At 47.7% G+C, this 27,930-nt stretch overlaps 1 protein-coding gene across 1 annotated transcript in view; it reads left to right on the top strand.

The window, feature by feature from the left end:
• Positions 1 to 10,058: 10,058 nt before the first annotated feature.
• TRPC3 (transient receptor potential cation channel subfamily C member 3) overlaps positions 10,059 to 27,930 on the top strand; it is a 50,609-nt gene continuing 32,737 nt past the window's right edge. The window contains exon 1 of the mRNA XM_016165607.2: positions 10,059 to 10,208. Coding sequence (XP_016021093.2) covers positions 10,186 to 10,208 — 23 coding nt within the window. The 5' untranslated portion in view covers positions 10,059 to 10,185. The remainder of the gene's footprint in view (positions 10,209 to 27,930) is intronic.

Here is a 27,930-nt window from a genome sequence, read left to right as displayed (position 1 = left end):
GACCAGAGGCTCTGCAGGCTCCACTCATCAGCTGCCAATTCCTTGATAATGTAAAAGAGCTCCTTTTCAAAGACTTGCTCGGCTCACAGGAAATGGAGAGGAATGGCCTAGGGCCAACTCATGCCCGTGACTGGGAGGGTGAAGGAGAGGCCTGCAGGATTGCAGGGAACTGGCCAGCCCGGCGACCTTGGGGAGTCACCCAGCTTCTTTGCATCTCATTCTCCTCACACGCGAAGGGAGGGTGCCCGGCTCGGGGATGTGACATTTGCTGATGCCGGCTGTGGCGCGCTGTCCGAGGGCCCTTCCGCACGCCGCGCCCCGTGAGGCAGGCAGGTCCCTGGGAGCCATCGGCTTCCTTTTCCTATTCTCATCCTCTGGAAATTTAGAGCCTAAGAAAGAATTCAGGACTTTTTTAATTTTTAGGTGAAAACATGACATCAAGAATATTTGGCTGGCCCGAAGCAGCAGGGAAAAAAAAGCAACTGCCGTTTCATGAAGAAAAAAAAAAAAAATTCTAAATTTATCTCAGATAAAGTCAATAATGCTAACGGCAACTCTCAGAGGGAAAAAATCACTTACTCAGGAGAATATTAATCTCCATTCCATCGATTATTTCCAGCTTCGGAAATTGGCTCAATAGAAATTTGCTCACCAGAAAAATTGCTCAATAAATGATACTTTATGAAAATGACAATCTATTTGTTTAAATGGGCAATTTGTGTGTATTCACAGGCTTATAATTACGTAAGGGTGAATGCAATGTTAGGAAGTCATCCTTTAATAAATATTCTCATTTTAGAGAAATAACTTTCCAGCATAATGAAAAAATGGTGATTGAAAATTTCTGTACACAAAACATATTACTCGAACAACGCGTTCATTTGGTTATGCTTATTTTACGCTTATATTATTTCAAATAAATTATTTTCAGCTATTGAAAAGTTCTTTTTCAGTAAGGAGGCTACTGTTGTTTTTCTTTGGGCTACCATATTTGCTTTGTCCCCAGACGAAAGGATTTGTAAACTTTTGTATTTATTAAATCAATGAGAAAAGACACACCCACTCTTTAGCAGAAGCTATGGAAATCTAATTCCAAACATGAGTATGTAATTTATTGAAAGAAAATAGAAAGGAAGGAAGGAGGAAGTGAGGAAAGGAAGGGGAAATCACTAATACAGAGGAAAAAAGTAAAATTCCCTTTAGATAAATATATTTCACAAGTGCTATGGGGAACTATTTATCCCTGCATCTTTCTCACTTATCAGGAGGCATGAAGAAATGTCATTAAGACTCTATTATCACTTTTATTGTACCACTTTTTAAATTTATCCTATGCTTAACTTCCCTCTGGGGGGGAAGTACATATTCTCATACAGGGTTTCGAAAATCACTCCGGAAGGAAGTCTGCGAAAATCTATAGAGTGTAACAGAAGAGTATGTTTTAATTATCGTCTGTCTTACCCCACAGATACCTTTGGGGGAAATTTCAATCGTTGGTTTCCATTTTTATAGGCATAGTATTCCCTGCACCTCTCAGTAAACAGCCACTGGCTCAATGACTGAGTTATATCCAAATCTTCTAAAACGTGTCTGGAAGCTTCCTGACTTCATATCATGAACTTTCTCCCATGTTAATAAATGCTCTTCTACAACGTGACTTTTGTGCCAGGATAGTATTCCATTGCATGGGACACCGTAATTACTTAAGCAAAATTTTATTGGTTCTAATTTTTTTCATTATACCTTATTCTCTGAATGTCCATGTTCGTAACATATAAAATACACATGGCAATTCATAATTAATCAAATAATAGATCAAACTCTGATAAGGGAGGATGCTTGATTAAAAAGAGACAGAGAATGGAATTAAATCATGTATTTCATGTTACGCTTTCACATAGAAAAATTGCTCATCTCTTGAGTTCGAAGTGAGACTAAGCTTTTACAGAAAAAAATGTATGCCGTGATAAAGTGACCGATATCTTTTTTAGAGTATAAAACGATTAGCTAATGAGGCCTTAAATCTTTTAACAATGAGAAAACAAAAGGGTTAGCATTTATTTTCTGCATCATTTACCTTACCTCAGCGAGTTACTAAACACAATGTGGGGAAGAATTATTGCTAATTCGGAAAAGCTTCGAGTCAAGTGCAGGCAGACAGATTGAAGATGGGCGGGTTTTGCGGAGGACGGAGCCTGCGATCCGGCAGAAACGGCGGAAGGGATTCGGGAGTTCGGGGAAGGACACGTGGAGGTGGAGGTAGAGGAAATGGGCAGAGCCGATGGGGGAGGAGGGGCCGCCTGCAGCCTGGAGCCCCGAGTTTCTCACGTGGGCGACGTACACGCATAGGTAAAGAGCACGTGAGGACAGTCCCGGTGGACGCGGGGTGCACAGCGGGGCTGGGGAAAGGCCCTAACAGCCAGGGGCAGGGGCGAAGGTGTCGGGGACACTCGGGGCTCCGTGACCTCAGCAGCTGGGCTTTGGGAGCTTCATGATACCTGCTAGTGGGGGTGTGATCCCCAGAGGCGCGCTGCCTGGGAACCAGACTCACTCTCGACCCCTGCTGGTCAGGACTGCCAATGGGCACTGAAACCAGAGCCTCCTCCTGAGGGGGCAGTTTCTGTATCTAAGTAAACAGTGTGCGTGTGCGTGTGTGTGTGTGTGTGTGTGTGTGTGTGTGTGTGTGTGTGTACACACACATCTCTATATATTTTGACTTGAAAATTTCAGGAAATGTCTTTAAAATAGTCTCATGTGGCAACCAACTTAGAAACAAATTAAATGATTAATCGTTAAATATAACACATTCATATAATAAAATAAGGTAGAGTGTTAAGCAAAAATAAAATTGGCAGAACTGCACTATAAATTCATTTGTAAACTTTTAAAAGCAACATAAAAACCTGTACTTGTAGAGGCCATACAGCAAAGTTTAAAGAACTGACTATGTGCTGCACGCTGTTCTAGGTGCTTTACGTATTAACTCCATCAGGTATGTGCTGTTATTATTGCTATTTTATGGTTAAGATCATCGAGATTCAGTGAGGATAAGTAATTTGTCTAAAACTCCCAACATTTTAAGGGGTAGAGCTCGAATTTTTGTCCCAAATGCCCTGGCTCCAGGGTCTGCGCTTTTAAATCCATTAAATTGCCTATCAGGTATACAAATGTACGGAAAAAGCCTAAAACAGTACACCCCAAACTCTCAACTACAGTGATCGCTGAGGAGGAGAGTAGGATGGAAGGAGCTGGGAGGTGAGGGCCTTCGGTTCTTACTTCCGATACTTCAAGTCTGTTTAAATTTTAACGACTGGAATATATTCACTTGTGTAGATGTGTGAGGTTTTTGTTTGGTCTTATTTACTTCTTTTCTAAAAAGTTGCCGCACGGCCGCAGTCTGCAGGGTTGCATGCAAGGTACAGCAGTGGCATTATTTAAGGAGGTAAAAGGATAGTGGTTAGCGTGTCTTGAGAAAGAAAGCTTCAGGGAGGAGATTTTTGAGTGTTAGAGGATGAAGCGTTTGCTGGGAAGACACTTAGGACAGGGCATAGAGTTGTTGCTTAATAGTGTTTTTTGAATGAATATATACTAAGCAGAGAGAACACATACTCAGAGTCTCCAAGGGAAGGTGGCAGCAGATAAGGCCAGACAGACAGATGAGGGCCAGATCACCAAAGGTCTTCTGTGTTAAGTGAAGGACATTACCGGGAGGCAATGAGGATATCCGAGGGTTTTAAGGCGTGGCTAGCTCACCGTTCTGTGTAGGTGGGTTTAACTTAGGTTCCCAGCTCTCGCCCGATAAACGCTCCCTCCAGGTAAGCAGAAGCGGGTAGCACGAAAGGGGCTGCTGCTGCTGGCGACGGTTCGAGGTTCTGGGAGGAAGAGTCTGTGGATCTGACCACGACTGCCCCGTAGAGCCACCAGTCCGTAGATTCAAGATCATTTCCTTCATCGCCGCATTAACATGGTGGGACTGTTTTCTTATTTCCTCAGGCACTAGTAGTTTTGTTTTTTTTCCTGTGTGTCCTTAATTTTGTATTTTACATTTATATGAAACGTATTTATATGAAATTTATAGGAAAGTAGCTTCTAAAACAGATCTAAAGGCATAAATAAGATCTGGTGTGTCCACACATAAAGTCATTCTAATCAGCTACTGCATTTTCCCCCTTCGCAGCACTAATACATAAATCCTTAACGCACTCCTGTGCTCAATACGGCTTTCATTATTCCTCCCGAATTCAGTTTATTCGTGGATCTTGGGCTTTTGCCTAATTATCTCCGAAGGTGTTTTTGTTGGCGTTGTGATGCATTTGGCTGTAGCACGCACAATATTTCTAGCCAAGAGTGAGCTAATTATTTTTAAATAAGGAATTATTGGCATCATGGGCCCGTCAATGCATTTTTGGTAAAAATCCACCCGCGATTCGCTAAGCTGACTTCACATGAAAATTGAAGCGATTGATGGTTTGGGAGCCTGCCATCTCCCTTCTGATGCGAGAAGCCTCTTGCTTCCTTTGGGATTTTAGAATTGTAAGCAACTAGCTAAATAGCTAAGTGTGTGTGTGTGGAGAGGAGGGAGGGAATCATAAAATAAACAAAACAGTCTAAAGAAACGATGCTTTTTTGCTGCTCAGTAGCCAAGACCACCGTATAACTTTTATGAGACTCACTTTTGTATAGAGAAATTGTTTGTCTGATAGAGATACCAACTCTTTTATTATTATGGCTGGGACTCAGCGGCAAGCAGGCCCTTGGACAAAGTTCTCTTTCCGGGATAAATCGAATTTAAGCCAAGAGTCAAAGCTTCCACTTTCAAATTACACCTTACACCGTTCTCCTGTTTTGTAGTCAAGCCTAAACCTGTTATACGCAAAAATCCACCACCTGCCTTCTTTTTGGTTTATGATCACTTATGAACTGTCTCCATTCCCATCTCTGACTCGGGACCAATCAGAAGTTCACCAGATTGGATGTGTATGTGTCCACTTGGACTTTTCCAGTCCTCGTAGATAAAAGTGGCATCGGGCATCAATGCGTGTGTATGGACCCTCAGACGTATCACCTGAAGTGCCCCTCTGAACACTCACTCCACCACTAAGGGACACGACAGCCTTCTTTCTAAGGGCAGTTACTCGCATATTGCATTCGTTGACCAAGATGTAAGCCACGCCGCTCACTTTTTTGCCCTCGGCTCCTAAACCTCGTCTAAGAAAGGATTTATTGCATTAAAAAAGAATCTGTAGAGGCAACCGGATCACGTTTTTAAAACCTGTTTACATGATAAAAATATTAGCGGATATATATGAGCATTTAGCTGGGACAGGGCAGAGGGAGTCAAGCATTGAAGGTGGTCGGAATAAATGTCCTTCAAGCTCCGTTTCAAATCCACATCGTTCACGATTTTCTAGACACTATAATCTCTTCCCTTTCCCTTAGTCCTATAATCCTTAATGACATTATAATGATTATAATATCATATCAAAAATATTAATAATGGAGTTATGTATTTTATGTCGCCGTATATCTTATAATTTTAATTTTTAATGAAAATTTGTATTAAAATGAGCCCATTGAGCGCTCCATGTGTGTGGATATTTCACACAGTTTTAAGGTAATTTAGTCCAGGTCACGTGGGGAGAAGCGGAGAAGTTCATGAGTTCTCTCCTCTTTCTCTTTCCTTTTGCTCTGTCTTAACATTTCTGCCCAAAGTGAAGAATTACAAAATAAAGAAGTCAGATTGCAAAGAGTTAAAGGGGTCGGGGGTCAGAAGGGCATGGCTTAAAGCGAAGGGGAAACTCGTCCTTTACCCGTCTAGGGTGTTTACGTGAGGCCCACCTCCCCCTCCCTTGTGCTTTTGAACACAACAGAGAAGGTAAACCTGCCACGTGGAAGCTGACCACTTCAGCCTAATTCTGTCACTGAACACCGCGGACCTTAGGGTGGGATTGCTTCTGCTCCCTGTAGGAGACGTGTGTGTAGCACAGAGTAAACGTCTCACTAAAGCATACAAGGAGAAAAGGAAAAGAGAGTTACGCCTTAGTTTCAATCACCGTTTTTAACATGTCCTAAGGATTCGCCCCGCATCGGAATAATATAACTAAGAAATTACTTTAGTTCATTTCACTAAAGGGAAAAGTGCTTCGACTGAAAAGATCGAAGCTCTGTTTTCTCAAACCCCCTTTCTGACAGGTGACGTACATGACGTGTTTCTGCCAGTTTCCTACTTGTAAGTGATCGGTACGTTTTTCCTCCCTCAAGGAAGGACAAATATAACTTTGGGGAACATGTCTTTAAATAGGTTCTGGGAGGGGGTGGGCAGGAATCACGGGGATGAGGACGAAGCCGAGTCGTTCTTACGCTTGCCAAAAATAGAGGCCGGAGGGATTTGATTTCTGTACGTGCACGCAGACAGAGGTCGAGGAAACGAGAGCCGGCCATTTGCCCTCTGTCACCTCAAGTCTCCAAGCACGGCGGCGTTCTAAGTCTCACGCCGCAGAGCAGGCGGGAGACGCCGCCTCCCGCCACTCCTCACGCGGTCAACGCACAGGTAAGCTCTCGCCAGGTCTGCCCCTTACTAAGTCGGGAGCATCGATGTCCTTGGTTATTGATTTCACATTAAAAAAAAAAAAATCACTATCAGCAAGCATGTAAATACTCGAGCATGGGAAAATTAACAACGCCTCCGGTCCCGTGGGAAGGTTGCTGAAACCTCTTTCGGAACCTGAAGATTCGGGTCACTGAGTCTTCTGTGACGATGGGTAAACCTGCCTGACCTTTGCCCCAGGCGGGAGCATTATCTTTACTCTACTGGACAGCAAACCAGCCTGCTCTTTGTTCCAGAGAGAGACACGCTCTGTCTTCCAAGGCTGCGCACCAAACAAACACCCCGGAAAAGACGCCCCAGAGCAAACACAGCCATGGCCTCTCCTTGCAAGATGCACGGGGACCCCCAGAACCACGACAGAGCCGCGCGCTACACAGCCCACGTTTCTTCCCTGTACAGACACACCCACTGCAGAGTGTGATTTATAAATCAGACACAGCAAGCGATGAACAACAATAACTGATAAAAAAAAAAAAAAAAGTAGGGCGATGCTAACGGCGCGCCGCGATGGAGTCCCGTGAAGGTGGCGTCTCCCCGGCTCAGAGCATCTACACCCCCCTGTACAGTCACTGGCACAAGTCTAAGCCACGCAGGGGAGCGTGAGCCGTCCAGGAAATACAAACATCGCTTGCGACCGATTTCTGTGATACAGTAAGCCTCGAGGTCCAAGCTTGTAATGTACAAAGAGATTTTCAAAATAACGTGCTTTAGGTTAAGAAACTGCGGGTCACCCCTTCGGCCTGTAAAACTTCTGCAAGCGTCAGTGACGTGCCATGTATAGGACGTCGTCAAGTCTGAGACTAGTGATCACCACACACAGGCTCAGGGGCCCCCCTTTTCCAGGTTTAAATGTTCTGTTACCTAGTGTTTCCCATCTTACCCGTCTACCCCGCTAAGAAAATTAATAACTTAGGTTTACCTTAAAGAACAAGAATCAAGAGGATGGGAAGACAAGCCACAGGCCGGGAGAAAACATTTGCAAAAATACATCTGATAAAGGACTGTAATCCAAAATACACGAAGAATTCTTAAAACTCAACAAGAAAACAGCCGACCAGATTTTAAATGGGCCAAAGATCTTAACAGACACCTCACCAAAGAAGATATACAGGTGGAAAATAAGCCTGTGAAAACGTGCTCTGCGTCATCGGTCACCAGGGAAATGCAAATGAAGACAGCCGTGAGACACCACCACATCTCTATCAGAATGGCCGAAGTCCAGAACCCCGAAAACCCCGAATGCTGGGAGGACGTGGCCCACGGGAACCCTCGTTCACTGCTGGCGGGGATGCAAAACGGTGCAGCAGTTTTGGAAAACAGTTTGGAGGTGTCTTATAAAGCTAAACATACTTTTACCAGACTATCCAACAACCGCACTCACTTACCCAAAGAAGTTGAGAACTTACATCCACACAAACCCCTGCACGTGGATGTTTTATAACAGCTCTATTCATAAATGCCGAAACTTGGAAGCAACCGAGATGCCCTTCAGTAGGTAAATGATCACGAAACTGTGGTCCATCCAGACAGTGGAATATTATTCAGCACTGAAAACAAATGAGCCATGAAAGGACACGGAGGAAACTGAAATGCTCATTACGAAGTGAAGGAAGCCAGTCTGAACAGGTTACGTCCTGTACGGGTTCCAACTATATGACGCTCTGGACAGGTGTTTGTGGAGTCGGGGGGCAGGAGGCATGAGCAGGCAGAGCACAGAGGATTTTTAGGGCAGCGAAACTACCCTGTGCTCATGGCGGATTCACGCCGTTATAAATTCGTCCAAACCTACATCAAATGTATAACATCAAAAGTAAACGCAAATATGCCGTGGACGCCAGATGGCAATGACGCGTCAACGGAGGTTCATCGGTCGTAACAAACGCGCCACCCTGGTGGGGATATCGAGAAGAGCGGAGGCTGTGTGTGTGCGCACGACAGGGCTGTGTGGGAAACCTCGGTGCCTTCCACTCGATTTTTCTGTAAATGTAAAACTGCTCTAATTTTTTTTTTTTTAATTTTAAAGCAAAGCAAAATCCATTCATAAGAGAACGTCTGTTCTTCAGGAAGAAAAAAAAAGTGAACTCTTTGGAATAATATACCTGTTCCCACGCTCTTGCTCCCTTGAGAAAACTGCTAAATATAACGTTCAACCCGGGGCGCAAAAATTACTGCTCAACAATGCTGTCTTAGTAGGTGTCTTACAGAGATGCCTGGAGAGACAGAGAGAGAGAAAGAGAGACAGAGACAGAGAGACAGAGACAGACAGAGAGACAGACAGAGAGAGACAGAGAGAGGTCTTCCACAATGTGTGAAACAGATTTTAAAGAAGATACAGAATTTTCTTAGCGTTTTAAGAGGAAATTTAGAGACCAACTGCTGCCAGGTTTTAAAGAGTCACTTTTATTTTATTCGGACTTAAGAAAGTCACACTTCACTTATGCCTCAGTGGCCATCTGTTTGAAAATTAGCTGCCTCAACAGCTGGATTTTCTGAATACCGAATAATAATTTTTTTTGCTCCCCAAAGAAGTAATGGATTCTGAACGTGTGTTAGACAAACACTTGTGTCATGAGCATACGGAAAATCAGCAACACGAATGCAGTGACAGACCCCCTCTTCCAAAAGAAGAGAACAAAAAAGCACGAAGCCGGCTTACGCCAGAGAGGTCCATATTTCCTCTTTCTCCTAAGAACTTACTTTCTTTTAGATTCCCTAAGTTTTCAGCAATCCCAGGGACATACATGTTGAGAAGAAAAACGTGAGCAGAGTCAGTGCGTGTCATGGACTTGGGCTCTGCCCCCTCCCCAAATTCATGTGCGGGAATCTGAACATTCAGGAGCTCAGAGTGTGACTGTGTTGGAGATGGCGCCTTGAGAGAGGAACTTGAGCTACATGAGGTCATTAGGGTGGACCCTGATCCCACACGGCTGGTGTCTTTATAAGAAGAGATTAGGGCGCAGACGCAGAGGGAAGACAGCCGACTACAGGTCGCAAAGAGAGGCCTCGGAAGGAATCAAACCTCCTGGCATCTTGACCTCAGACTTCTAGCCCTCAGAAGTGTCAGAAAATAAATATCTGTCACCCAGCGTGTGCCGGTTTGTACGGCGTGTAAGAGCGACCCCTCGGAGTGGTTCCAGCCTTGTGGAGTTCAGCCACCCGGAACCCGCAGGAGTCACTCATGAACTTGTTAACGTACTCACAGAGGACATGCGGACTTCCTGAGTTCACTTGATCAACACGTATTGAGCTTGTCCTTGCACATGAGGTACAGCTAGAAGTCAAGGACAAAAGATGAGCCCCCATGTAGCTCAAAGTAAGTAATCCCCAACCATCCTCAAGAAACTTGCAGTCTGAAGAGGAGACAGGCACATAAAGAGTTAACTTCGATACAGAGTGACCTGTGGTCAGATTGTGGTAGGCACAGAGTCCTGCAGTCCCAAGGGGAAGGACCTGGGGCCACGAGAGAGCTTCGCTGGGAGGTAGGAGGGGGGTCGAATCAGAGACACATCGAACCTAGGTCTTTCTGGAAAAGAAGTGTGCCAAGTGGACAAGGAAAGAGACACGGTTCGGCGCCGGGAATGCCACAAAGGCAGGGACATGGGTGAGTGTCCGGAATGCCGGCGAGAGGGTCGGGGTGACCGGAGTTAGGGCGCGTAAGGAGGGAGGATGGAAGGAGGGGAGGAAGAATGAGGTCAGACCACAGAGGGCTGGGTGTGCCAAATTTGGATTTTAACCTGAAAGCGTGGGAAGCCACAAGAGATTCTGAGAGAGGAAATTCAGGCTCAGACCTGCCCGAGCGAGGGCTCGGAAGCCGCGTGGAGAGAGGCGGCTTGCTGAGCGGTCAGCAGCAGGGAGGTAATGGTACCGGGCGGGAGAGCAGCCCTGCCTTGCGGCGTTCCAGAGGTCGGGGTGAGGGGGGCTGGAAACTCACACGGTGGAGCTGTTCTTTTACTTCTGTCTGTGCCCATACGGGACAGGTGCTCCCAACTGTGAAGCACTGGACATTATCGACTTGTTTTCTGAATCAGGTGTATGAACATCACTGCCCCTGCAAACATACAGGCTTATCGTCTTAACAGAACGCATAGCTTTCTGTTTTAAAGCTCACATTCCAAAGAGCTACATTCCCTTACATGTGTTTTGTTTGTATTTGAAAATAATTGCTCCTCCAAGAAATACAGTAAAATAAGATAGTGAAAAATGAGTATCTCATTTTATCTCCTCATAGCATGCCTGGTATTTCTGTGAGTCTTCCAAGTTGGAGTTGCTGGAAAATGCGTACTTGAGGTGACAGAAAGCACTGGAAAACATTCGCCTGAGTCTAATCCTAGTCTTCTCACTACCCACCTGCCTTTTTACTTGGTCTCTCTAGGCCTGGGATTTCTTATTTCTAAAACAAGGGATAAATTCTTCCATCCCTAAGACTGCTTCTGACTAAAATTCCATGAATCTATCCTCCCAGGAGAAAGTCTGCTGTTGAATTTTAAAATGCACTTTTCTCTTTTTTTTTTTTTTTTTAGTTTTAAAAAGGATAGCTTCCATTTTGCTGGGAAAATATCTCTTGCAAAGTGTCTAAGTGCTGTTAGATGTTTCTGTGATTCTTTAAAAACAAAAACAGAAACAAAAACCTGGAGAATCGTGCACGTTTAAAACATTACCATCCTTGGGGTACAAAAGCACTCAGAGAACCGTACTTAAACCCCTGTCTCAGAGTGAGAACCACGAGAAAAGTGATGCTTTGGAGTTGAACGAGGGGTAAATAAGACTGCAGGGAAACGAGCAAGCCACGACACCCTCCCCTGCCTTAGGACACTGCCATCTCGCGCAGGAAGCGGGGGGCCTCTGGAGGGGAGCGGGCGGCGGCGGGAGGGAGGGCTCCCCGACCCCCGGTCCACCCCCCCCCCCGGGGGCGGCTCCGTCCTCCCGCTCGCGGCCCCCGCCCCCGGCCGCGCTCGCGTCCCAGCCGCGGCTGCTGTCGGAGCAGGCGCGGGGCGGGAGCGCCCTTCGCAGCCCCCGCGGCCCGCTCGGCCCCGGGCCGCCTGCGCCGCGGCTCGCTCGGCGCTCGGCTGGATGGTGGGCGGCGGCGGCGCGGCGGCCTCGGTCCCCGCCTCCCGCCGCCCGGCCTCCTCCTGCCCGCCCGCCCCGGGGCCGCGGGCGCCGGCGCGATGTCCGCGCGGCTCGCCAGGTGCCGGGAGCCGGCGAGGGTGACCTTCCCCGCGCCCGAGGACGGCGCCGGGGGCGCGGGCGCGGACGCGGAGCCGCAGCGCCGCCGGCGGGGCTGGCGGGGCGTCAACGGGGCGCTGGAGCCGCGCGACCTGTGAGTACGGGGCGCCGCGACGTGCGGGGCCCGGGCGCGGGGCGCGGGCGTGCGGGGCCCCGGGGGCGAGGCGGCGCGGCGCGCGCCCCTCGGAGCACCGACCCGGGGCGGGGTTGGGGGTGCGCCTAGACCGGGGCGCGCGCGCACCCCGACCCGTCCCCGCGCCGAGCGGCCGCTGCGGGCCAGGCCGTCGGGGCGCAGCGAAGGGGCGCGGGCGGCGGGCGCGCGCGGCCCCCCGGCTTCCCGACGGCCGGCCCCACGCCGCGCGGGGTCCCCCGGGGGCCAGCGGCGTCTCGGGGCGGCGGCGCTGTCCTTCCTGGAGGGGGGCCCAGGGCGGGCCCCGGGGCCGGGCGGCGCCTTCGCCCCGTTCCCCGCCGCGAGGCGCGCGGGGGGCGCGGACAGGGCGCTTCGCTTCGCGCGGCGCCGCCCGTGCCTCTCCGCACGCCCCTCGGGCGCGTCGCGGGGTAGCCGTGCTTTTGGGGGAGACCGCCGGGATGGGGGGGGGGTGCCGCCGCGGTCGGCCGGGGCCGGGGCGCCGCCCGCGCTGCTCCCGCAGCGCCCCCTGCTGTCGCCAGCGGCCGCCCGCGCCCGCCCGTGGCCGCCGCACCCCGCACCCCGACGGGGCTCGCTCCCTGCTGATTACGCCAGGAAAAGGGGGCCCGTAAAGGACCCGTCGGGATTAAAGCGCCGCCAGCTCGCTTCCCCACGTTGCCTTTTCTTTCCGTCCATGGAGTTTTTAGAACCCTGCTCAATAATTGATTCTTTAAAAAAAAAAAAATGTTTTTTTTCTTTTACCTTAAATCCTCGCTGAACTGGACACCAAAGCACTGTTACCTGAGAAAGCGGGGCGGAGCGGACAGCCCTCTGCCTTCGAAGTCGGGGGTCAGCCCGGGCGCGGTGCCGTGGTCGGCTGGCTGCCCGACGGCTCACGGAACGTCTTCGGATCCGTGTGCCCAGTTTACATAGCTCAGCAAGTAAACGTTTAGTGTGCTGATTTCGTTGAGTGGTTGAGAAGACCCAGCCAGTTCAAGGAGATAGACGTTAACAAACGCTCCTTCTGGAGGTCGGGCGGCCGGCTCTCCGTGTTTATTTGAGGCCTGTCACTTGGCAACGTCTGGCTTGGTATCTGCCGCAGAGATTAGCTCTGGACTCCACTTTTGCGTGGAAAGGCCACAGATTAGTAGCTTAGGAAGTGAACGAACAGCCCTAGGACCGAACTGGGGAAGGGTGACCCCGGGGCTCGGGTCATCTTCATCAGGCAGAATAGGAAGGGTTCTGAGGATGGAACCCACCGGGACCAGGAAGGTCCCTCCGGGCGAGTCTGTTGTTGGTTTCCTTGCTCCGTGCTCCAGTATTCCATTTGGGAGCCTTAAACAGACTGATTTAGGAGGAAGAATGTCATCTGTTATATCACTTACAAGACTTAAAAAAAAAAAAATCCTTTGATAAAACTCTCGATTCAACCAGCAATTCAAACCAAGACTTCCTTTTTCCCAATTATTTGCAAACCTAGGCCCCAATAGTGTGTCATTGGCAAGATTACTTAATTCTCAAGGTTTTGCAGATGTTAAATATATTTGATGAACTCCAAAAAGGCATTTGAAGCTGTTCTGAATTTCAGGTCAAAGACATTTCTTAAGCATTTACATATGCAAAATGCAGGTTAGGTTCAGCGAGCCAGAGCCACAGAGATGGGTATAACAGCTTGTCTGCACTCAAGGACTTTAAATTTCCCTGAGGGAGAAGTGGAAATAAAACTGGGCATGATTGAGTATGCTATAAGTTAGAGTAAAATAAGCACCATAAAAAAAAAAATGCAAGGATAGAGCGATGCCAGGTCAAGTGCAAAGGAGAGGCAGACAAACACGAGGTTGTGGAGAAAAGGGGGAAACCTTTGCGGGCCTTAAAAGACAGATCGGCTGGGAGGCAGAGACAGGTGGGTAAGTAATTCAAGCCCTCTCCCCCTACCCGGCCCCCCAGAAGGCCAAGCATGTCTTGGGAATTTTAGCTGAGTCTGGTTGGAACAGAGCGTATGCATAAGACATCGGTGAGAAATCTGCGTGTGTTGGTTTGGGGCATTAATGAGGACAATCTTACATGCCAGGAGGAGGCAATAGGGAGCCATCGATTGTTCTAAATCAGCAGCAGTTCCATCGGAGCCTCTCTGAGAGCAGGACGGATTGAAGTGGCAATCGGCAGAATGTGAATAAATAAATGAGGGAGCCGTTGTCGCAATCTAGGCTGAGATTGGGATCTGTGCTGGTGGAGTGCTGGTGACTGAAAGGGGAAAGACTAGGGGAGAGAGGACACAGATGGCATCGTTGGGAATTTGCACTAACTGCCCCTGAGGGGTGTGAGGAGAAAGCAGGGTCAGCGATGGCTGGGCGATTTAAACTCAGGTAGCTGCCATCCTTGCTGTCACTGTGGGAAGGAAAGGAACAAAGAGGCGGGGCCGGTTTTTTGGATAATTCCGATAGAGGCGTCAAACAGGAAGACGGAAACGCGGGTTTAAAGCTTGGAGACTCGGAGCGCCTACTGTCTGGTGGGGATTGCCGCAGAGTGTGCGAGTGCACGACGTTACCCAGAGGGCTGTGAAGAGGAAAACGAAGGGCGCCTAGGCTTTCTTTCCCGAGGAAAAACATTTCGTGAGAGGGAGGGAGAGAGGGAGGAAGGGAGGCCAGCAAGCGAGGGGCACGGAAGGTTTGGTGGCACAGGTGGCACTGAGGCCAGGCTACACGGCGGAGTTTCGAGAAAAGGGGAAAAGTGACCCACGGTTGTCAAATGCTCCATAAATCAAGAGGGTGATGTATCTTATCAATAAGGAGTCTGCCCCTCGACTTAGGAGTCTACCTTTAGTACGAAGAATCAACCCTTATTGAGTCAGCATGCATGCCCCAAACCGTTAGATTTCACAGCAGCGGTATCCTTAACAGAGAAGGACTTCTGGCAGAGAGGATTCTGTTTAGTTTTTCTCCAGAGGGAAGAGCGCTCATACTAAAAGCGGTAATTTGTGTTTACATAGTACTGTCGTTTATACTAATGAACGTGAATCACATCTCTTTAAAGTAGGTTTTATCGTCGTTGTCATCATTTGGCAGATGAGGACATTAGGACACATAGAAGTCAAGTCATTTTCTAAAGGTTACCTGGCAAATCAATTACAGCTTGCATATACAATATAGCTTATTAACCTCAGTCATCGTGGTGTGCATTAGAGCGCCGGATTTATCACCCTGCGTACCTGCGGCTGCATCCGCCCGCCCCCGAGTCTCACCCCCGTTCCACCCTCCTTCTGGGTACTTGATGTTTCTAGAGTCCTCACATGCGTGAGATCACACAGTGTTTTCCTTTCTGTGTCTGGCTTATTTAACCGAGCATAATGTCCTTCAGGTTCATCTGTGTCGTCACAAATGGCGGGATCTCCTTGGTCGAGTTGAGTAATATTCCGTTGTATATCTACACCATGGTTACTTTGTCTCTCCATCTGCGGGCGGACACTTAGGTTGTTTCGATGTCTCGGATCTTGGCTATTTGCTAAGAGAGTAGATTTCAGGTGCTCTCAACCAAAACAAAAGTAGCTATGTGAGGAAGTCGATGTTGATGACCTTGACCTTAGTAATTTCCCTATGTATGTGTATATCAAGTCATCCTATTGTACCTGATAGACAATTTTTATTTTTAAAAAATCATTAAAATATAAAGCTATAAAGCGATGATGAGATTTAAAAAAATACTAAGCTCAGCTCTGTATGAGAGGGGGGGTGAAGGTGAGTCCAGAATGAGTACACATCGCCGCGTCCCCCGGAATACCTAGTCGGCGTCGGCTCCCGCAGCACTGGCCTCACGTGCGTGCTGTGGCCTGGGCTTAGTTCGGCCGAGGGCTTGGGAACAGTGGTGAGGACACTGGCTTGGATGTCAACCTGGGAGGAGCTTCTCTCTCCCTCCCTCAGATGGCAAATCGGAGACTCTCCAAGTGACTGTCGAATCTCCAGGAACAGGAGTTTGGACTTTAGGGACTAAAGTTAGACTAGTGGGTTTGTTTTTGTTGTTGTTGTTTGTTTGTTTGTTTGTTTGTTTTCCATAACACTCCGGCTAATTTATTCGTTGACCTTTGACTATCCATAGATCTTCAGTGGTATTAATTGGAACTCAGACAAAAATCTCTTGTTCATTTCACTTTCATTGATTTTTTTTTCCATTGAGGCACTAACGGCTGCTTGAAAACAGGCTTTTACTTTCCACTGTAAAAGTCAATCATGTAAGTTGTTAGCATGTCTTATGTTGATATAGCTGTGAACTTACAACCTACTTTTTAAAAAATATATTTTATTTTTTCATACAGCTCGCATACAATATTATTAGTTTCAAGGGTACAACATGGTGATTAGACATTTACATAATTTACGGAATGACCACCCGATAAATCGAGCACCCTTCTGACGCCAGACATAGTCACTACGCTGTTACCGACTGTATTCCCTATGCTGTCCTTACGTCCCCAGGACTACTTTGTAACTTCCAATTCGTGCTTCTTAACCTCGTCCCCTTTTCCACCCCTCCCCTCAACTTCCCTCCCATCTGGCGAGCCTCAAAATGTCCTCCGTATCTATCAGTTTGCTTCTGTTTTGTTTATTTTATTCTTTAGATTCAACACGTAAGTGAAATCGTATGGCATCTGTGTCTCTCTCTGTCTGGTTATTCCACTCAGCACAGTACCCTCCAGGTCCATCCACGCCATTGCAGATGACAAGACTGCATTCTCTTTCATGGCTGAGTAATATTCAGCTGTAAACATGTACCACCTCTTCTTTATCCATTCATCTGTTGGTGGGCACCCAGGAGGCCTCCTCCGTATCTCGGCTGCTGTAGAAAATGCTGCAGTGAACGTACGGATGCACATGTCCCTTCAAAGTAATATTTTGGGTTTCTTCGGATAAATACCCAGAAGTGTATTGGGATTGCTGGGTCCTTCTTTGTCTCTCGTTATAGCCTTCATTTTAAAGTTCGTTTTGTCTGATGTAAGTATTGCTACCCAGGATTTTTGTTTCGTTTCCATTTTCACGAAATATCTTTTTCCATCCCGCAGTTTGAGTCTGTGTGTGTCTTTGCTCTCAAGTGAGTCTCTCATAGGCAGCATATGTAAGGGTCCTTTTTTCTTATCCATTCAGCCTATCTTTTGATTGGAGTATTTAATCCTTTTTCCTTTGAAGCGATTGTTGGTAGATATGTAATTATTACCATTTTACTATCCATATATATATATATATATTTGCTTGCTCTTAAAGAAATTCCTTCAGCATTTCTTGTAATGCTGGCTTGTTGGTGATGAACTCCTTTAGCTTTTTCTTTTCTGGGATGCTCTTTATCTGTCCTTTGATCCTAAACGATGGCTTTGCTGGGTAGAGTACTATCGGTTGTCGGTCCTCGCTTTTCATCACTTTGCATATTTCATGCCAGTCCCTCCTGGCCCGCAGAGTTTCTGTTGAGAAATCAGCTGATAGTCTTTTGGGAGCTCCCTTGTAGGTAACTAACTGCTTTTTCTCTTGCTGCTTTTAAGATTCTTTGTCTCTAACCTTTGGCATTTGACTCATGACGCGTCTTGGTGTGCGCCTCTTGGGAACATCTTGTTTGAGATTCTGTGTATCCTGGGGTTGGATTTCTATTTCCTTTGCCAGGTTAGGGAAGTTTTCCATCGTTATTTCTTCAAATAGGTGTTCCCTTCCTTGCTCTGTCTCGTCTCCTTTTGGTCCCCCTGTGATGCAAATGTGGTCACGCCCGATGTGGTCCCAGAGGCCCCTTAAACTATCCTCATTTTTTTGGATTCCTTTTTTTCTTGTTGCTGTTCTGACTGGGTGTTTCCTGCTGTCTTGCCTTCTAAATTGCTGACGTGGTCCTCTGCTCCGTCTTGTTGCTCTTCATCTCAGACATCGTCTTCTCCATTTCTAACTGGTTCCCTTTTGTTTCCCATCTCCATTTTTCTGTTTTCTATCTTGTTGTTAAAGTTCTCGCGGACTTCGTCTACTCTTCCCCTAAGTTCACTGAGTATCCTAGTAGATTGTTTATCTCCATTTTGTTTAGGTTTTTTTTCTGGATCTTTGTTGGTCTTTCATTTGGGACGTGTTTCTTTGTCTCCCCATTTTGGCTGCCTTCCTCCGTTTGTTTCTATGTATTAGTTAGGGCTTCTAAGTCTCCTCGTCTTAGTAGAGTGGCTCTAGGTAGTAAGTGTCCTGTGGGTCCCAGTGGTGCCGTCTTCCCTGGTCACCTGAGCGAGTTGCTTAAGGTGTGTCCCTTGTACAGATTGTGTGTGCCCTCCTGTTGTAGTTGAGCCTTGGTTGCTGTTTGCACGTCAGAGGGAGGGTTTGACCCTTAAGCTGATTGGCTGTGAGGCCTGGCCAGTGAAGGTCCAACCATAAAGAGCAGGATTCACTTTAGCAGGGCTCTGGTGCCTGCCAGTCTGCCCTTTGGGTGTGTCCTCAGATGTAGCCCTGAGTGATGCTCCGGCCACCAGGTGTGCCAACCCAAGGGCTTCCTGGGAGTTGCCCAGCCACAGGCCAAGTTCAGCTGCAGCCTGTGCAGTGCCCAGGGCCACCTGGCAAGAGTCACCAAGCAATCTGCAGATGGCTGCCACCTGTGCTGGGCTTAGTGGTACCCTGAAAGGTCAAACTGGGAACCGAGGCCAGCTGCCGCTAGTGCTGGGCTTGACGCTGCTCAGCAAGAGGCACAGGACACACTGAGGCCAGATGCTGCCTGTTTGGGTTTTGCAAATCTTTGAGAGATTTTAGGAAAGTCTGCAGTATGCACCAAGACAGGCTATTTGTATGGAAAAGCACTGGAGGCAGCTTGGAAGGGCCTGTAAGTGGGGTGGGGTAGGGTCTTAGGGAATCACCTGGGCAGACAAGCTGTGTTAGCCAGGTTGATGGAGACTCAGATATGGTGGCCACGTGCATCTGCACGCCAGGAATGGGCAAGGCTCAACAAAGGAACGACGGACTCTGCCAACACTTCTGTCCAGGAGAACACTGCCCGACCCTCCAGCCCTCACCTCGAAGCCAGACAGCTCAGTTCCTCCCCAGATGTCCCTGGCAACTGTCAAGCCGCTGCCGCAGCACCAGAGCCCAGAGTGAGTGACTATCACCAAGTAAGTCTGGGCGTGGGCCCTTTAACAGGAATGCCTATGACTCCAGCCATCCTCCGTCTCATTCAGCCACAGTCTGCTAGTTTTCACAACCAGAGGTTGTGGGGACTTCATCCCTCAGCTGGGGAGCCCAGTGTGGGTCTGGGACCCCTCGCTCTCCAAGGGAAACCTCTGTAGCCAAGATAACCCTCCCAGTTCTCAACCACCACACGAGGGTGTGGGACTGGCCCGTTTCACGTCTCCGCCCCTCTCACCAGTCTCGAGGTGGCTTCTTTTGTATGTCCCCAGTTGCAAGACTTCTTTTCGGCCATACCGCGGGCGACTCCCAATGATGGTTATTCTTTAATTTAGTTGTAATTATGACGTGGTTGGGAGAGAGGTGAGCACAGCGTCCATCTACTACACCATCTTGACCGGAAGTCCTCAGACTAGTGTTGAGGAAGAGGCAGGTTTCTCCAGTTACGGTTTAATTTTCAGTAATAGCACAGCACTCGAGACCTTTAATTATAATATTAGTTCATGCTCTAGGGTACTAATTTCACTGTGTACGGTATAGAGTTGCCATTTTTTTTTTTTGGTTGTTTTAAATTATTTTATTTACTGTCAAAGTAAAACACGACGATCATTTTGAAAGTTAGATAGTGCTGACGAGGATCGTAGGAACAGCAGCAAGCCGCCAGCGGTTCCCGGGCTCCCTTCTTTTTCCTTCCTGCCCTCTCCACTCCGTTTCACTTTCAACTCCTTCGACTACTGTTATGGTCCGTGTGTTTTAGTTGGCACCAGCGGTCCCAGGTGCGAATCTCCACTTGCTCATTCCTCCTGTTCGCCCACATCCTCCACCACATGGTTCGTCACAACTGCTTGTTCATGTCTTTAAAATATTGTTATCACGTAACTATTGTTCACTGCCGAGCCAAGTAGTGTGGTCTGATTACACTTGTTTTATAAATATTTGCTTTTTTGAGAATAAATCTTTGTCTCATCTGTTCTTGCTTCTTTAGCTAACTCTTTTGCCATCTCTCTGTGTGCTTTCCAGAAGGCATTCCTTCCAAAACCCTCCGACTTCCTTTGTAAGTGGTTTTCAATCATTTTTTTCTTCAGGCGCTTTTAAGGGAAAAAAGAATCATCTCTTCATTAGTGCCGTTTTTAAATTTCAAGATGATGTGCTTTTGTACGGGTTTCTTTTTCATTACAGGAGCTGGATATTTGGTGAATCCTCTCCACATCTGGAGCTTATGCCATGTGGTTCCGGGAAGTTTCCACGTATCATTTCGTTTATTATTTCCTGCCTACTAAGTTCATTCTTCCTTCTTTCCGGAAGGGCTATTATCAGTACAACTCCCTGGACTGATCCCTAGTTTTTGTATGTCTTCTCTCCTGTTTTCCAATGCTTGTCTTTTCTGTTCTTTCCAAGATATTTCCTTGACTCTGTCTCTCAACTCTTTCACTAATTGTTTTCCATTTTAACTATTATATTATTAATATCTAAGAGCTTTTTCTTATCTTATGAGTATTCCTTGTTATAGCATTCTTTCTTATTTTGGAGATACAGTAATTTTTTTTTATTTCTCAGGTAGGAGGGACTTGGAGTTAATAGAGCTGGCTGCTGGTATTCTAGAATTGAGTAGGGGTCCTCGTTCTTGGTTCCTCCCCTCCCCTGAGCCTGGTACCCCAATGCCCAGCATCTCTGTACCTGTTTCTCCATATATTTTATATCCTATCTTTCTTACAGAGGTGAGGGTTGTCACTTGATCATATCTGTTAGGGATTAGAGATCTAGAGGAAGAATTTCTACCTACTCCTTATACAGATTTCAGCCGATTCCCCATTGTTGGGTCTTGGATTTCTTTTGCCTTTGCCTTCAATTTCTGGGCCTTTTCTGGTCTTTCTGGTATTGAGCCAGGCGGACGGGCTTGTCTCATTACAGGCACTCTGGTCGGACCTTCCTTCTCTCTTCTGAATCATGCCCCATTCTTCCGACTCATCTCCTTTCCATCCTCATATGTTGTGGAGCGGGTCACAAAGGCCTTCTCGTTTCGTGGAAAATGAAATATGTGTTGTTGGTCTTTGTTCTCCATGGCGTTTAGGGAGATACTTTTGGAGACGGTAAGAGCCTCTATTCTGTCATCTCCGACTGTGTTTTAGGCATTTGCTTAAGCCCCAGTGAAGACAGTATTGTTACTGGAACCAAGGTTACAGAAGGAAGGATCTTCTTCATCACGATTGATCTTATTAGGCAAACGCAGTAGATAGTCACCGACATAATGTGAAATGAGGGCCATCTGAAGCCCCCGCCCCGCCCCCCGCAATCATCTCAGTGCCACACCGAGATGATCTCCCCTTCTGGAGCATGGTCAGGTAGCAATGACTGGCCACTGAGCAGGCTTCTGAGACAGAAGCCGTTCTTGACCAGCAATCTGCCTTCTCAACATGCCCTCAGCATGGCACGATGTCAGTCCGGCTGGGGAGACAGACGAGTGGCCCGGGCAGGGTGGACACACAGGAGTCTGGCCCCAGGTAGACGTTCTGGAGTTGTGAGCTGTGAGGTGGCCAATTTCACACTTAGGCATAAGGGGCTCAGCAGTGGCTTTATGAGAATAATTAGGACTTTATAGCGCTTTGTCTTTAATTTAGCATCTAGGTCAGGGATGTTTGTCTGCCATTATCTAGTCAAAAAAAATTCCCCTATTAAAAAAAAAAAAAACCCTCTTTACACTATTCGAATAACAGGTGACAATATGGTTTCGGTTTCAGACCTTTTGAAACAATGAGACTTTAACGTCAAATCAGACTGATGCGTACACATTCCCTGTTAAAAAGCAGGCCTCAGGGTGATGTGATCAGCAGCAAGCATCTCCCAGCCTCGGACTCTGACCTTAGATATGGACGGTGATGACAGAGACCCAGATCCCTTTGCTTCTAATCACATTAGAGGTTGATATAGATGTGTATAAAATCGATAGTGACTAATACATTAGCCAAACGGGAACTTCTCTTGAGTCAGAAAGATTTTTGATTTGATTATCAAGTTCATTTTTCTCAATTCTTACTTGTTTATAGGCTGAATTTATATCTGGCTTCTAATTTCATTGTCACTAATCTTCCTGAAAAAACAAAAATTAGTTTTAGAAAGTATTGTGAAAATTAGGGTATTTGTTAACGTAAACTTAATTATGATTAGATCTTATTAATTCTAAGATTTATCCTATGTTCGTCCCCAGATGATGCTGACAAACCATAACTTTATGTAAGACAAGAATCAAGAGATGCAGAATTCATCCGTTACTTTTTGTGGCATAACTAAGAATTGAATGTGTGTAAGCAGAAGTCGGCTTTGAAAAGATAATTGTTTGTATCACTTTAATTGCTGATCATTAACGCACGTTAGAGTACTCGTGACATTCTTTTGTGTAGAAGAATTGCTCCCCCCGCCCCCCCCACCGCGCATTTCCATGTGCGACCAAGGGTGTTGTGCGTTCTGCAGTCTGGAGGGAAGTCTTCCTGCTTGCTGGGCCTTCAGTCTTCCAGGTTGAGCATGCGTGCATCCACGCCTCCAGCACGCAGGTAGGTCCTCATCAGCCACACTAAAAGCCAGGCCTGTGGAGATAAAGAGGAGCAGTCTCTGCCTGTAAGGACGCCCCGCATTGTTGAGGAGACAGGCGTGAGAGCAGAGGATTGATTACAAAGCACCCGGTATATATAGGCTGAGTGGAGTTACAGACAAAATGCCATTCCTGGACGCAGAAACGTCTAAGCTCTAGAAGGAAGGCATTTACTTGCTCGACTGCTTTTTTGGGCACATAATGCTTAAAAAATGTCGTCACCAAGTCATGCAGACAGTGGTTAGGGGTCCTCCCTTCTGCCGCCAGTGGCCTTTCAGAGGGAGCTCCGCACTGGTAAATAAATGGCTGTTTTGCTTTTGTGGTTTGTGCCGCCGCGGGGCCTGGCAGAGCTTTCGAGAGCGGGAAAGGATGGCGGATGGGCAGGGGATGGAGAGAGGCGCCCAGAGCCTCCCCCTTCACTCTCCGCTGCCACTGGTCTCTGAGTCGGTCCTTAGGGCACGCGCCCGAACTGGCATGCGCCTTATCGATTTACCTAAGCGACACGTGGAAAGTTCCCAGGGTGACACGGGCCAGCAGAGACTCTCTCGGCAGTAACCACCGTGGCGATCATAACAGCTCTCGGGACCCAAGTGCCGCGGCCCGCGTTGCGATTTTCTCGCGGGGCGAGGACCTTCAGCAACGAAGGCCGCGCGCTCCTGTCTCTTCACCGGAGCGCCTCATCTCGCCGCCGGCCCGGCTGCTTCGGGGGCCGGGCGCCGTGCAGCCGCTCGTGGCGCTGTCCTCGTCACGCCGGCTCGGCGGCGGGCAGAGCAGCAGTGCTCGGGAGCTCAGGACGGGGCAGTCGGGAAGGGTCTCGGGACACCCCGAGGGCCCCGCACTTCCGAACGCCCGGGACCTGCAGGTCTGCTAGCGCCTGCGGGAGAACCCCATCGCCCCACGTGCAGAGGTGGAAGCCGCGCTGGACCACGGGAGGCAGGAAGGGTTTGAAATAAGAGTATGCCGCCAGGCGGGGACAAAGGGGGCGTTGGAGAGGCAGGCGGAGCCGGTCGGGACCCGACGGCTTGCCTGAGCGGCGGCGTGAAGCCCCCGTCACCCACCTGGGACAGGTCGTTGTCCAGGGCCTCCCGCCTGCCGGCCGGGAGACAGGAAAATGGACCGGACGGCCGCTCCGTGCTTCACTTAGTTTTTAAAATTCTGTCGTGTGTTTTCTCTTGCTCAACAGACACTTATTCAACGAGGGAATTAGACAGTCTATAAATTAGGCAATTAGGTTAATTAAGCAATTAAGCCGTTGTGTGAGTGAACCAGGAGGGAAAGCTTGCCCTGTGTCACAGAGGGACTGGTCATCTAGGACAGTGTCCCCGGTGCCTCGAGCCCGTGTCTGAGGGGCCTGGCGCCCCCAGTCTCCACAAGGGGCCGGAACCTCCGTAGGGTCCCAGGCGCCACACCCAGTCCGCAGCGCTCCGGAGAGCTGAGGCCGCCTGCTCTCCTCTTGGTTCGCTATTATACAGTGCATTGTGCTTTTTAAAGAAATACTCCATCGCTTGGAGAGAACTGCCCAGACCCTTGGAAAGCTGCCCCACGCCCTGGTTTGATGGTTTCAAAACCATAAAATAAGGTTGAAGCATGTGGAATATAGGATAATTGACTTAAAATCTACATGAGGAGCAATTTATTAGGGGGAAGGGAAAGACTGCCAGAGACCTGGAATACAGCACTTTTAGATCTAAGCCCTGGGTGCCCTGGGCTAAGAAACAGCTGGGCTTACACAGTGTACGTTATTAGATTAAAGGAAGCAGACTCCTCTGGAGAGAGAGGCTGCTTGCTACAAATTCGAGGATGAGATAGCACTGGAATCCTCCTAAAATGATACTGTAATGGACCACCTCGTTCACCCTTGCAATGCAGTTTCGAAGAAGACACAGTAACCTTTTAAAATGGTCGGTCCTTGGGAAAAAGCAAAGGCGTGGCATTAATCAGTCAGTGATGAAGGCATTTCTGCTGGCTTTTTACTTACTGTGAGGCAGTAAGCGCATCTTCCCGGAGAGCAAATTTTAAATGGGGATAAAGCTTAGAGAACCGAAATAAACATAAGGTTGCTTGTCTGTGAGCTTGGCTGCTCACACATGTTGTTTCTGCTTTACTGTGGGCAGTGCCCGTGTGACAGGTGTTGACAGGCCTCACAGTCCGGGGTCTTTAACCCAGGACAGCACCCTCGTTGTCATACTGGAGGGTCTTGAGCTTTAGTGTGCATAGGAATTGTGAAGGATGCTCGTTGAAAATGCACATCCCAGGGCCGTGCTCCTGAGGGTTTCTGATTTAGTCCATGTAGAATGGGGCCCAGAAATCCGCATTTCCACGGGCATGCCGGTGAACTTGAGGCAAGTGGTGCTCAGGTCACACTTCCAGAAACACTGATAGAACTCAGATGAGTTGACAGCAAAGTTATAAAAACTGGCGAGTGTTACTTGTATTTTTGCCTCTGAATAGACTGGAGCAAGAGGTGGCTTTTGGGTTCACCGAAATATTTCTGAGGAAGAACTTTTTATCTGCGTCAGTGTTTAGACAAGGACTAAGAACCCCAAGTTTGTTTCATAAAGCATGAAAATTGTTTTTGCCTGACGATTGTATGGCCAGCGTCTTACTCTGCAGGGGCTGTCAAAACAGAGCACACAGGCGGGCGGGTTAGCGACAGAAATGCATTTCCTCACAGTTCTGGAGCCCAGAAGTCCGAGATCACGGTGCTGGTGTGGTCAGGTTCTGGCGAGAGCTGGCAGAGGGCTATCGCCACTTCGTCCTCAGGTGGCAGAGGGCCGGGGGGGTGGTGTTGGGCGAGCAGAGCTAGCAAAGCCTCTGATGTCTCTTCTCACAGAGGTGACCCCGTCACCAGGGCTGTACTTGCATAAATTCATGGAACACAGGTTCCCTCCCAAAGTGCTTATCTCCAAATACCATCACGTCGGAGGTGAGGGCTTCCCATAGGGGTCTGTGAGGGACACAGTTCAACCCGTGGCAGGCAGATATTCCCGGCCGTGTGCGTGAGCCACGCAGGAGCTCCCCCGCGGCGCGCACAGAGCAGCCGCTGTGGGTCCGTGGTTCTCCAGGGCTCTCCCAGAAGGAAGGCCTCGCTGCGCCGGGTGGGTCGACCTGTCAGATGGGGACCTGAAGGCGCTGCTAAAGTTCAGCCTCCTCTCCTGTTCACCCCCATTCCTTCCTTATGTCTCACGCTGGAGGAGGTGCTTCGCCAAGACCCGCCGAGGCTGGGGCCGTGTTGATGCATCGGGGACGGGCTGAAGGCGACTCATACCATTCTGTCAGTCCAGATTAGTGAAGCTTATCTCAGTACTGTAAGGAACACTTAAAAAATAAAAAAGAAGACACTTCCCATGTGGATTCACCATGGAGATGAGTCACATGAAGCCAGTTCTTTTATTTTGAAATTGTGGTATAACTTGTTCTAATTGAGAAATCTGACTTCACACTTAACTCGGTGTTAGAATCTTTTAAAGACCATCAAAATGGCTCACGTGACTTGCATCGTATAGTACTAAAATCCCACGTTTTGGCTCAAATACAGAGTATGAAGGTATAAGTTCAGAAAGAGGAAAAATTACTAAAAAAAAGTTTAAAATACTAAGAAATGCAGAGGAAAAAAGTCATGAAAGAATAATTTTTATAATATTTTCAGATCCCCCTCTTTTGGAAGAAAAGGTGGGGTTTTTATAAGTGATTTTCTTTGTAGGTAGCGATCATTAGATAAAAAGTCCTTCCCATGAAGATGTGACACTAATAATGAGTTAACGAGTTCTTTCCCCAAATATAACCGATCTGAGTTTAGATTAGCATTCTTCAGACATATGTACTCCATGGATATATTCTGTAGTCATAACGTCAACATATTAGCAACGGTAAGCACAAAATTCATCTTTTATCCAACATGGATATTCTAGCCATTTGAAGAGTACCAGTTTGTAGCTTAATAGTAAAGAGATTAACCAATAAAGTCAATACTGTTAATATAATAAAATATACTTTTTACAATGACACTGTAAGCTTTGTTTAGAACCCTTTTCATAGAGTTCCGTCTCAAAACAAAGTTCTCTTCTGTGCAGATCAATGAAGCTGTTGTCCAGTCCTTCTCCACCTAAAAGCATCATGCCACCCACCATTGCACACACAAACACACACACACAGACGTGCACACACAGAGATGCACATACAAAAACACGCAGATACACACAAACGCAAACCCCAGTCGACGCTGCACCTCCCCGCACACCACACGCCGCACACGCCTCGCTCCACACGCCACCCCTCACACACTCGCCCAGACCCCACCGATCACAGCCAAACTTAGGGCATTTATTTAGCTTCAGAAAGATTATGCTGGCATGGTTGCCAATAAGTACCTGTATCTTAAAAGTTTTTGTCAACGAGGAGATTAAAACAAAATCTAAAACGTGAATTTTATTTTTTAATAAAAATATTTCAACTGTGGTTAAAACTACTCAAATGTGCAAAAAGGCGTAAAGGAGGAGTAGAAGTCTCCCTTCCCTGCGGATCCTCAGTCCTGCTCCCCAGAGCCCAGGCAGTAAAAGCTGAACGTGTTGCCCAGCGTCACAGAAATCAAAATGTGAATTCTTCAGTCAGTGACGTGACTTTACAACGCAGCCGAATACCGGTTACTGTGGCTGCCGATAGGACTTCGGTGTGTGTCGTAGAAACCACAAATTCGTGCCAGTGGCTTTATTCACAAAGCGACACTAGTGATTTTTAAACCATAAATCATACCGTATCTTTTTAGTTCAAAGAGGCAACTATACAACACTGGCAATTAAACAACTCTTATTACAAAGGCACGGTTATTTTCAGTAAAATATACCTAGATTGATGCTCTAATTTTGGAATTGCTAAATATTGCCTGTGTTGTTGCAAAAAAAAAAATGAATCTCACAAGGTGTTTTTGAGGGGGAGGGAGTGGGGGTGGGGACCAGAAACCCTTAAGAGAAAAAAAATAAACCTAAGATCCTGAAAAAATGATACTTGGCCTAAATACTGGATTTTTTATTTTCATTATTATTATTTTTTTTTTTTGGTCAGTTATTTTATTTAGTTAACAAGGTGCAATGACTTGAGAGGATCATTCCGACCTAATTCTTGGAAAATGCACTTTCTTTAGCCTTCAAGTCTAGTGCTCGTTGCCAAGGACTGGCACGTCCGTTTTCACGGCCGTGGAGAGCAGTCGGAAGGTTATTCCCACAAGGTGCCAGAGTCCGTCTTTGCCAGGGCCGCGGGGAGGCGCAAGGGT

This window comes from Rousettus aegyptiacus, unplaced genomic scaffold, assembly GCF_014176215.1.
Source record: "Rousettus aegyptiacus isolate mRouAeg1 unplaced genomic scaffold, mRouAeg1.p scaffold_m13_p_16, whole genome shotgun sequence".
NCBI lineage: Eukaryota > Metazoa > Chordata > Mammalia > Chiroptera > Pteropodidae > Rousettus > Rousettus aegyptiacus.
The sequence above is the reverse complement of the archived record's forward strand: the minus strand, read 5'-3'. Positions and strand labels throughout refer to the sequence as shown.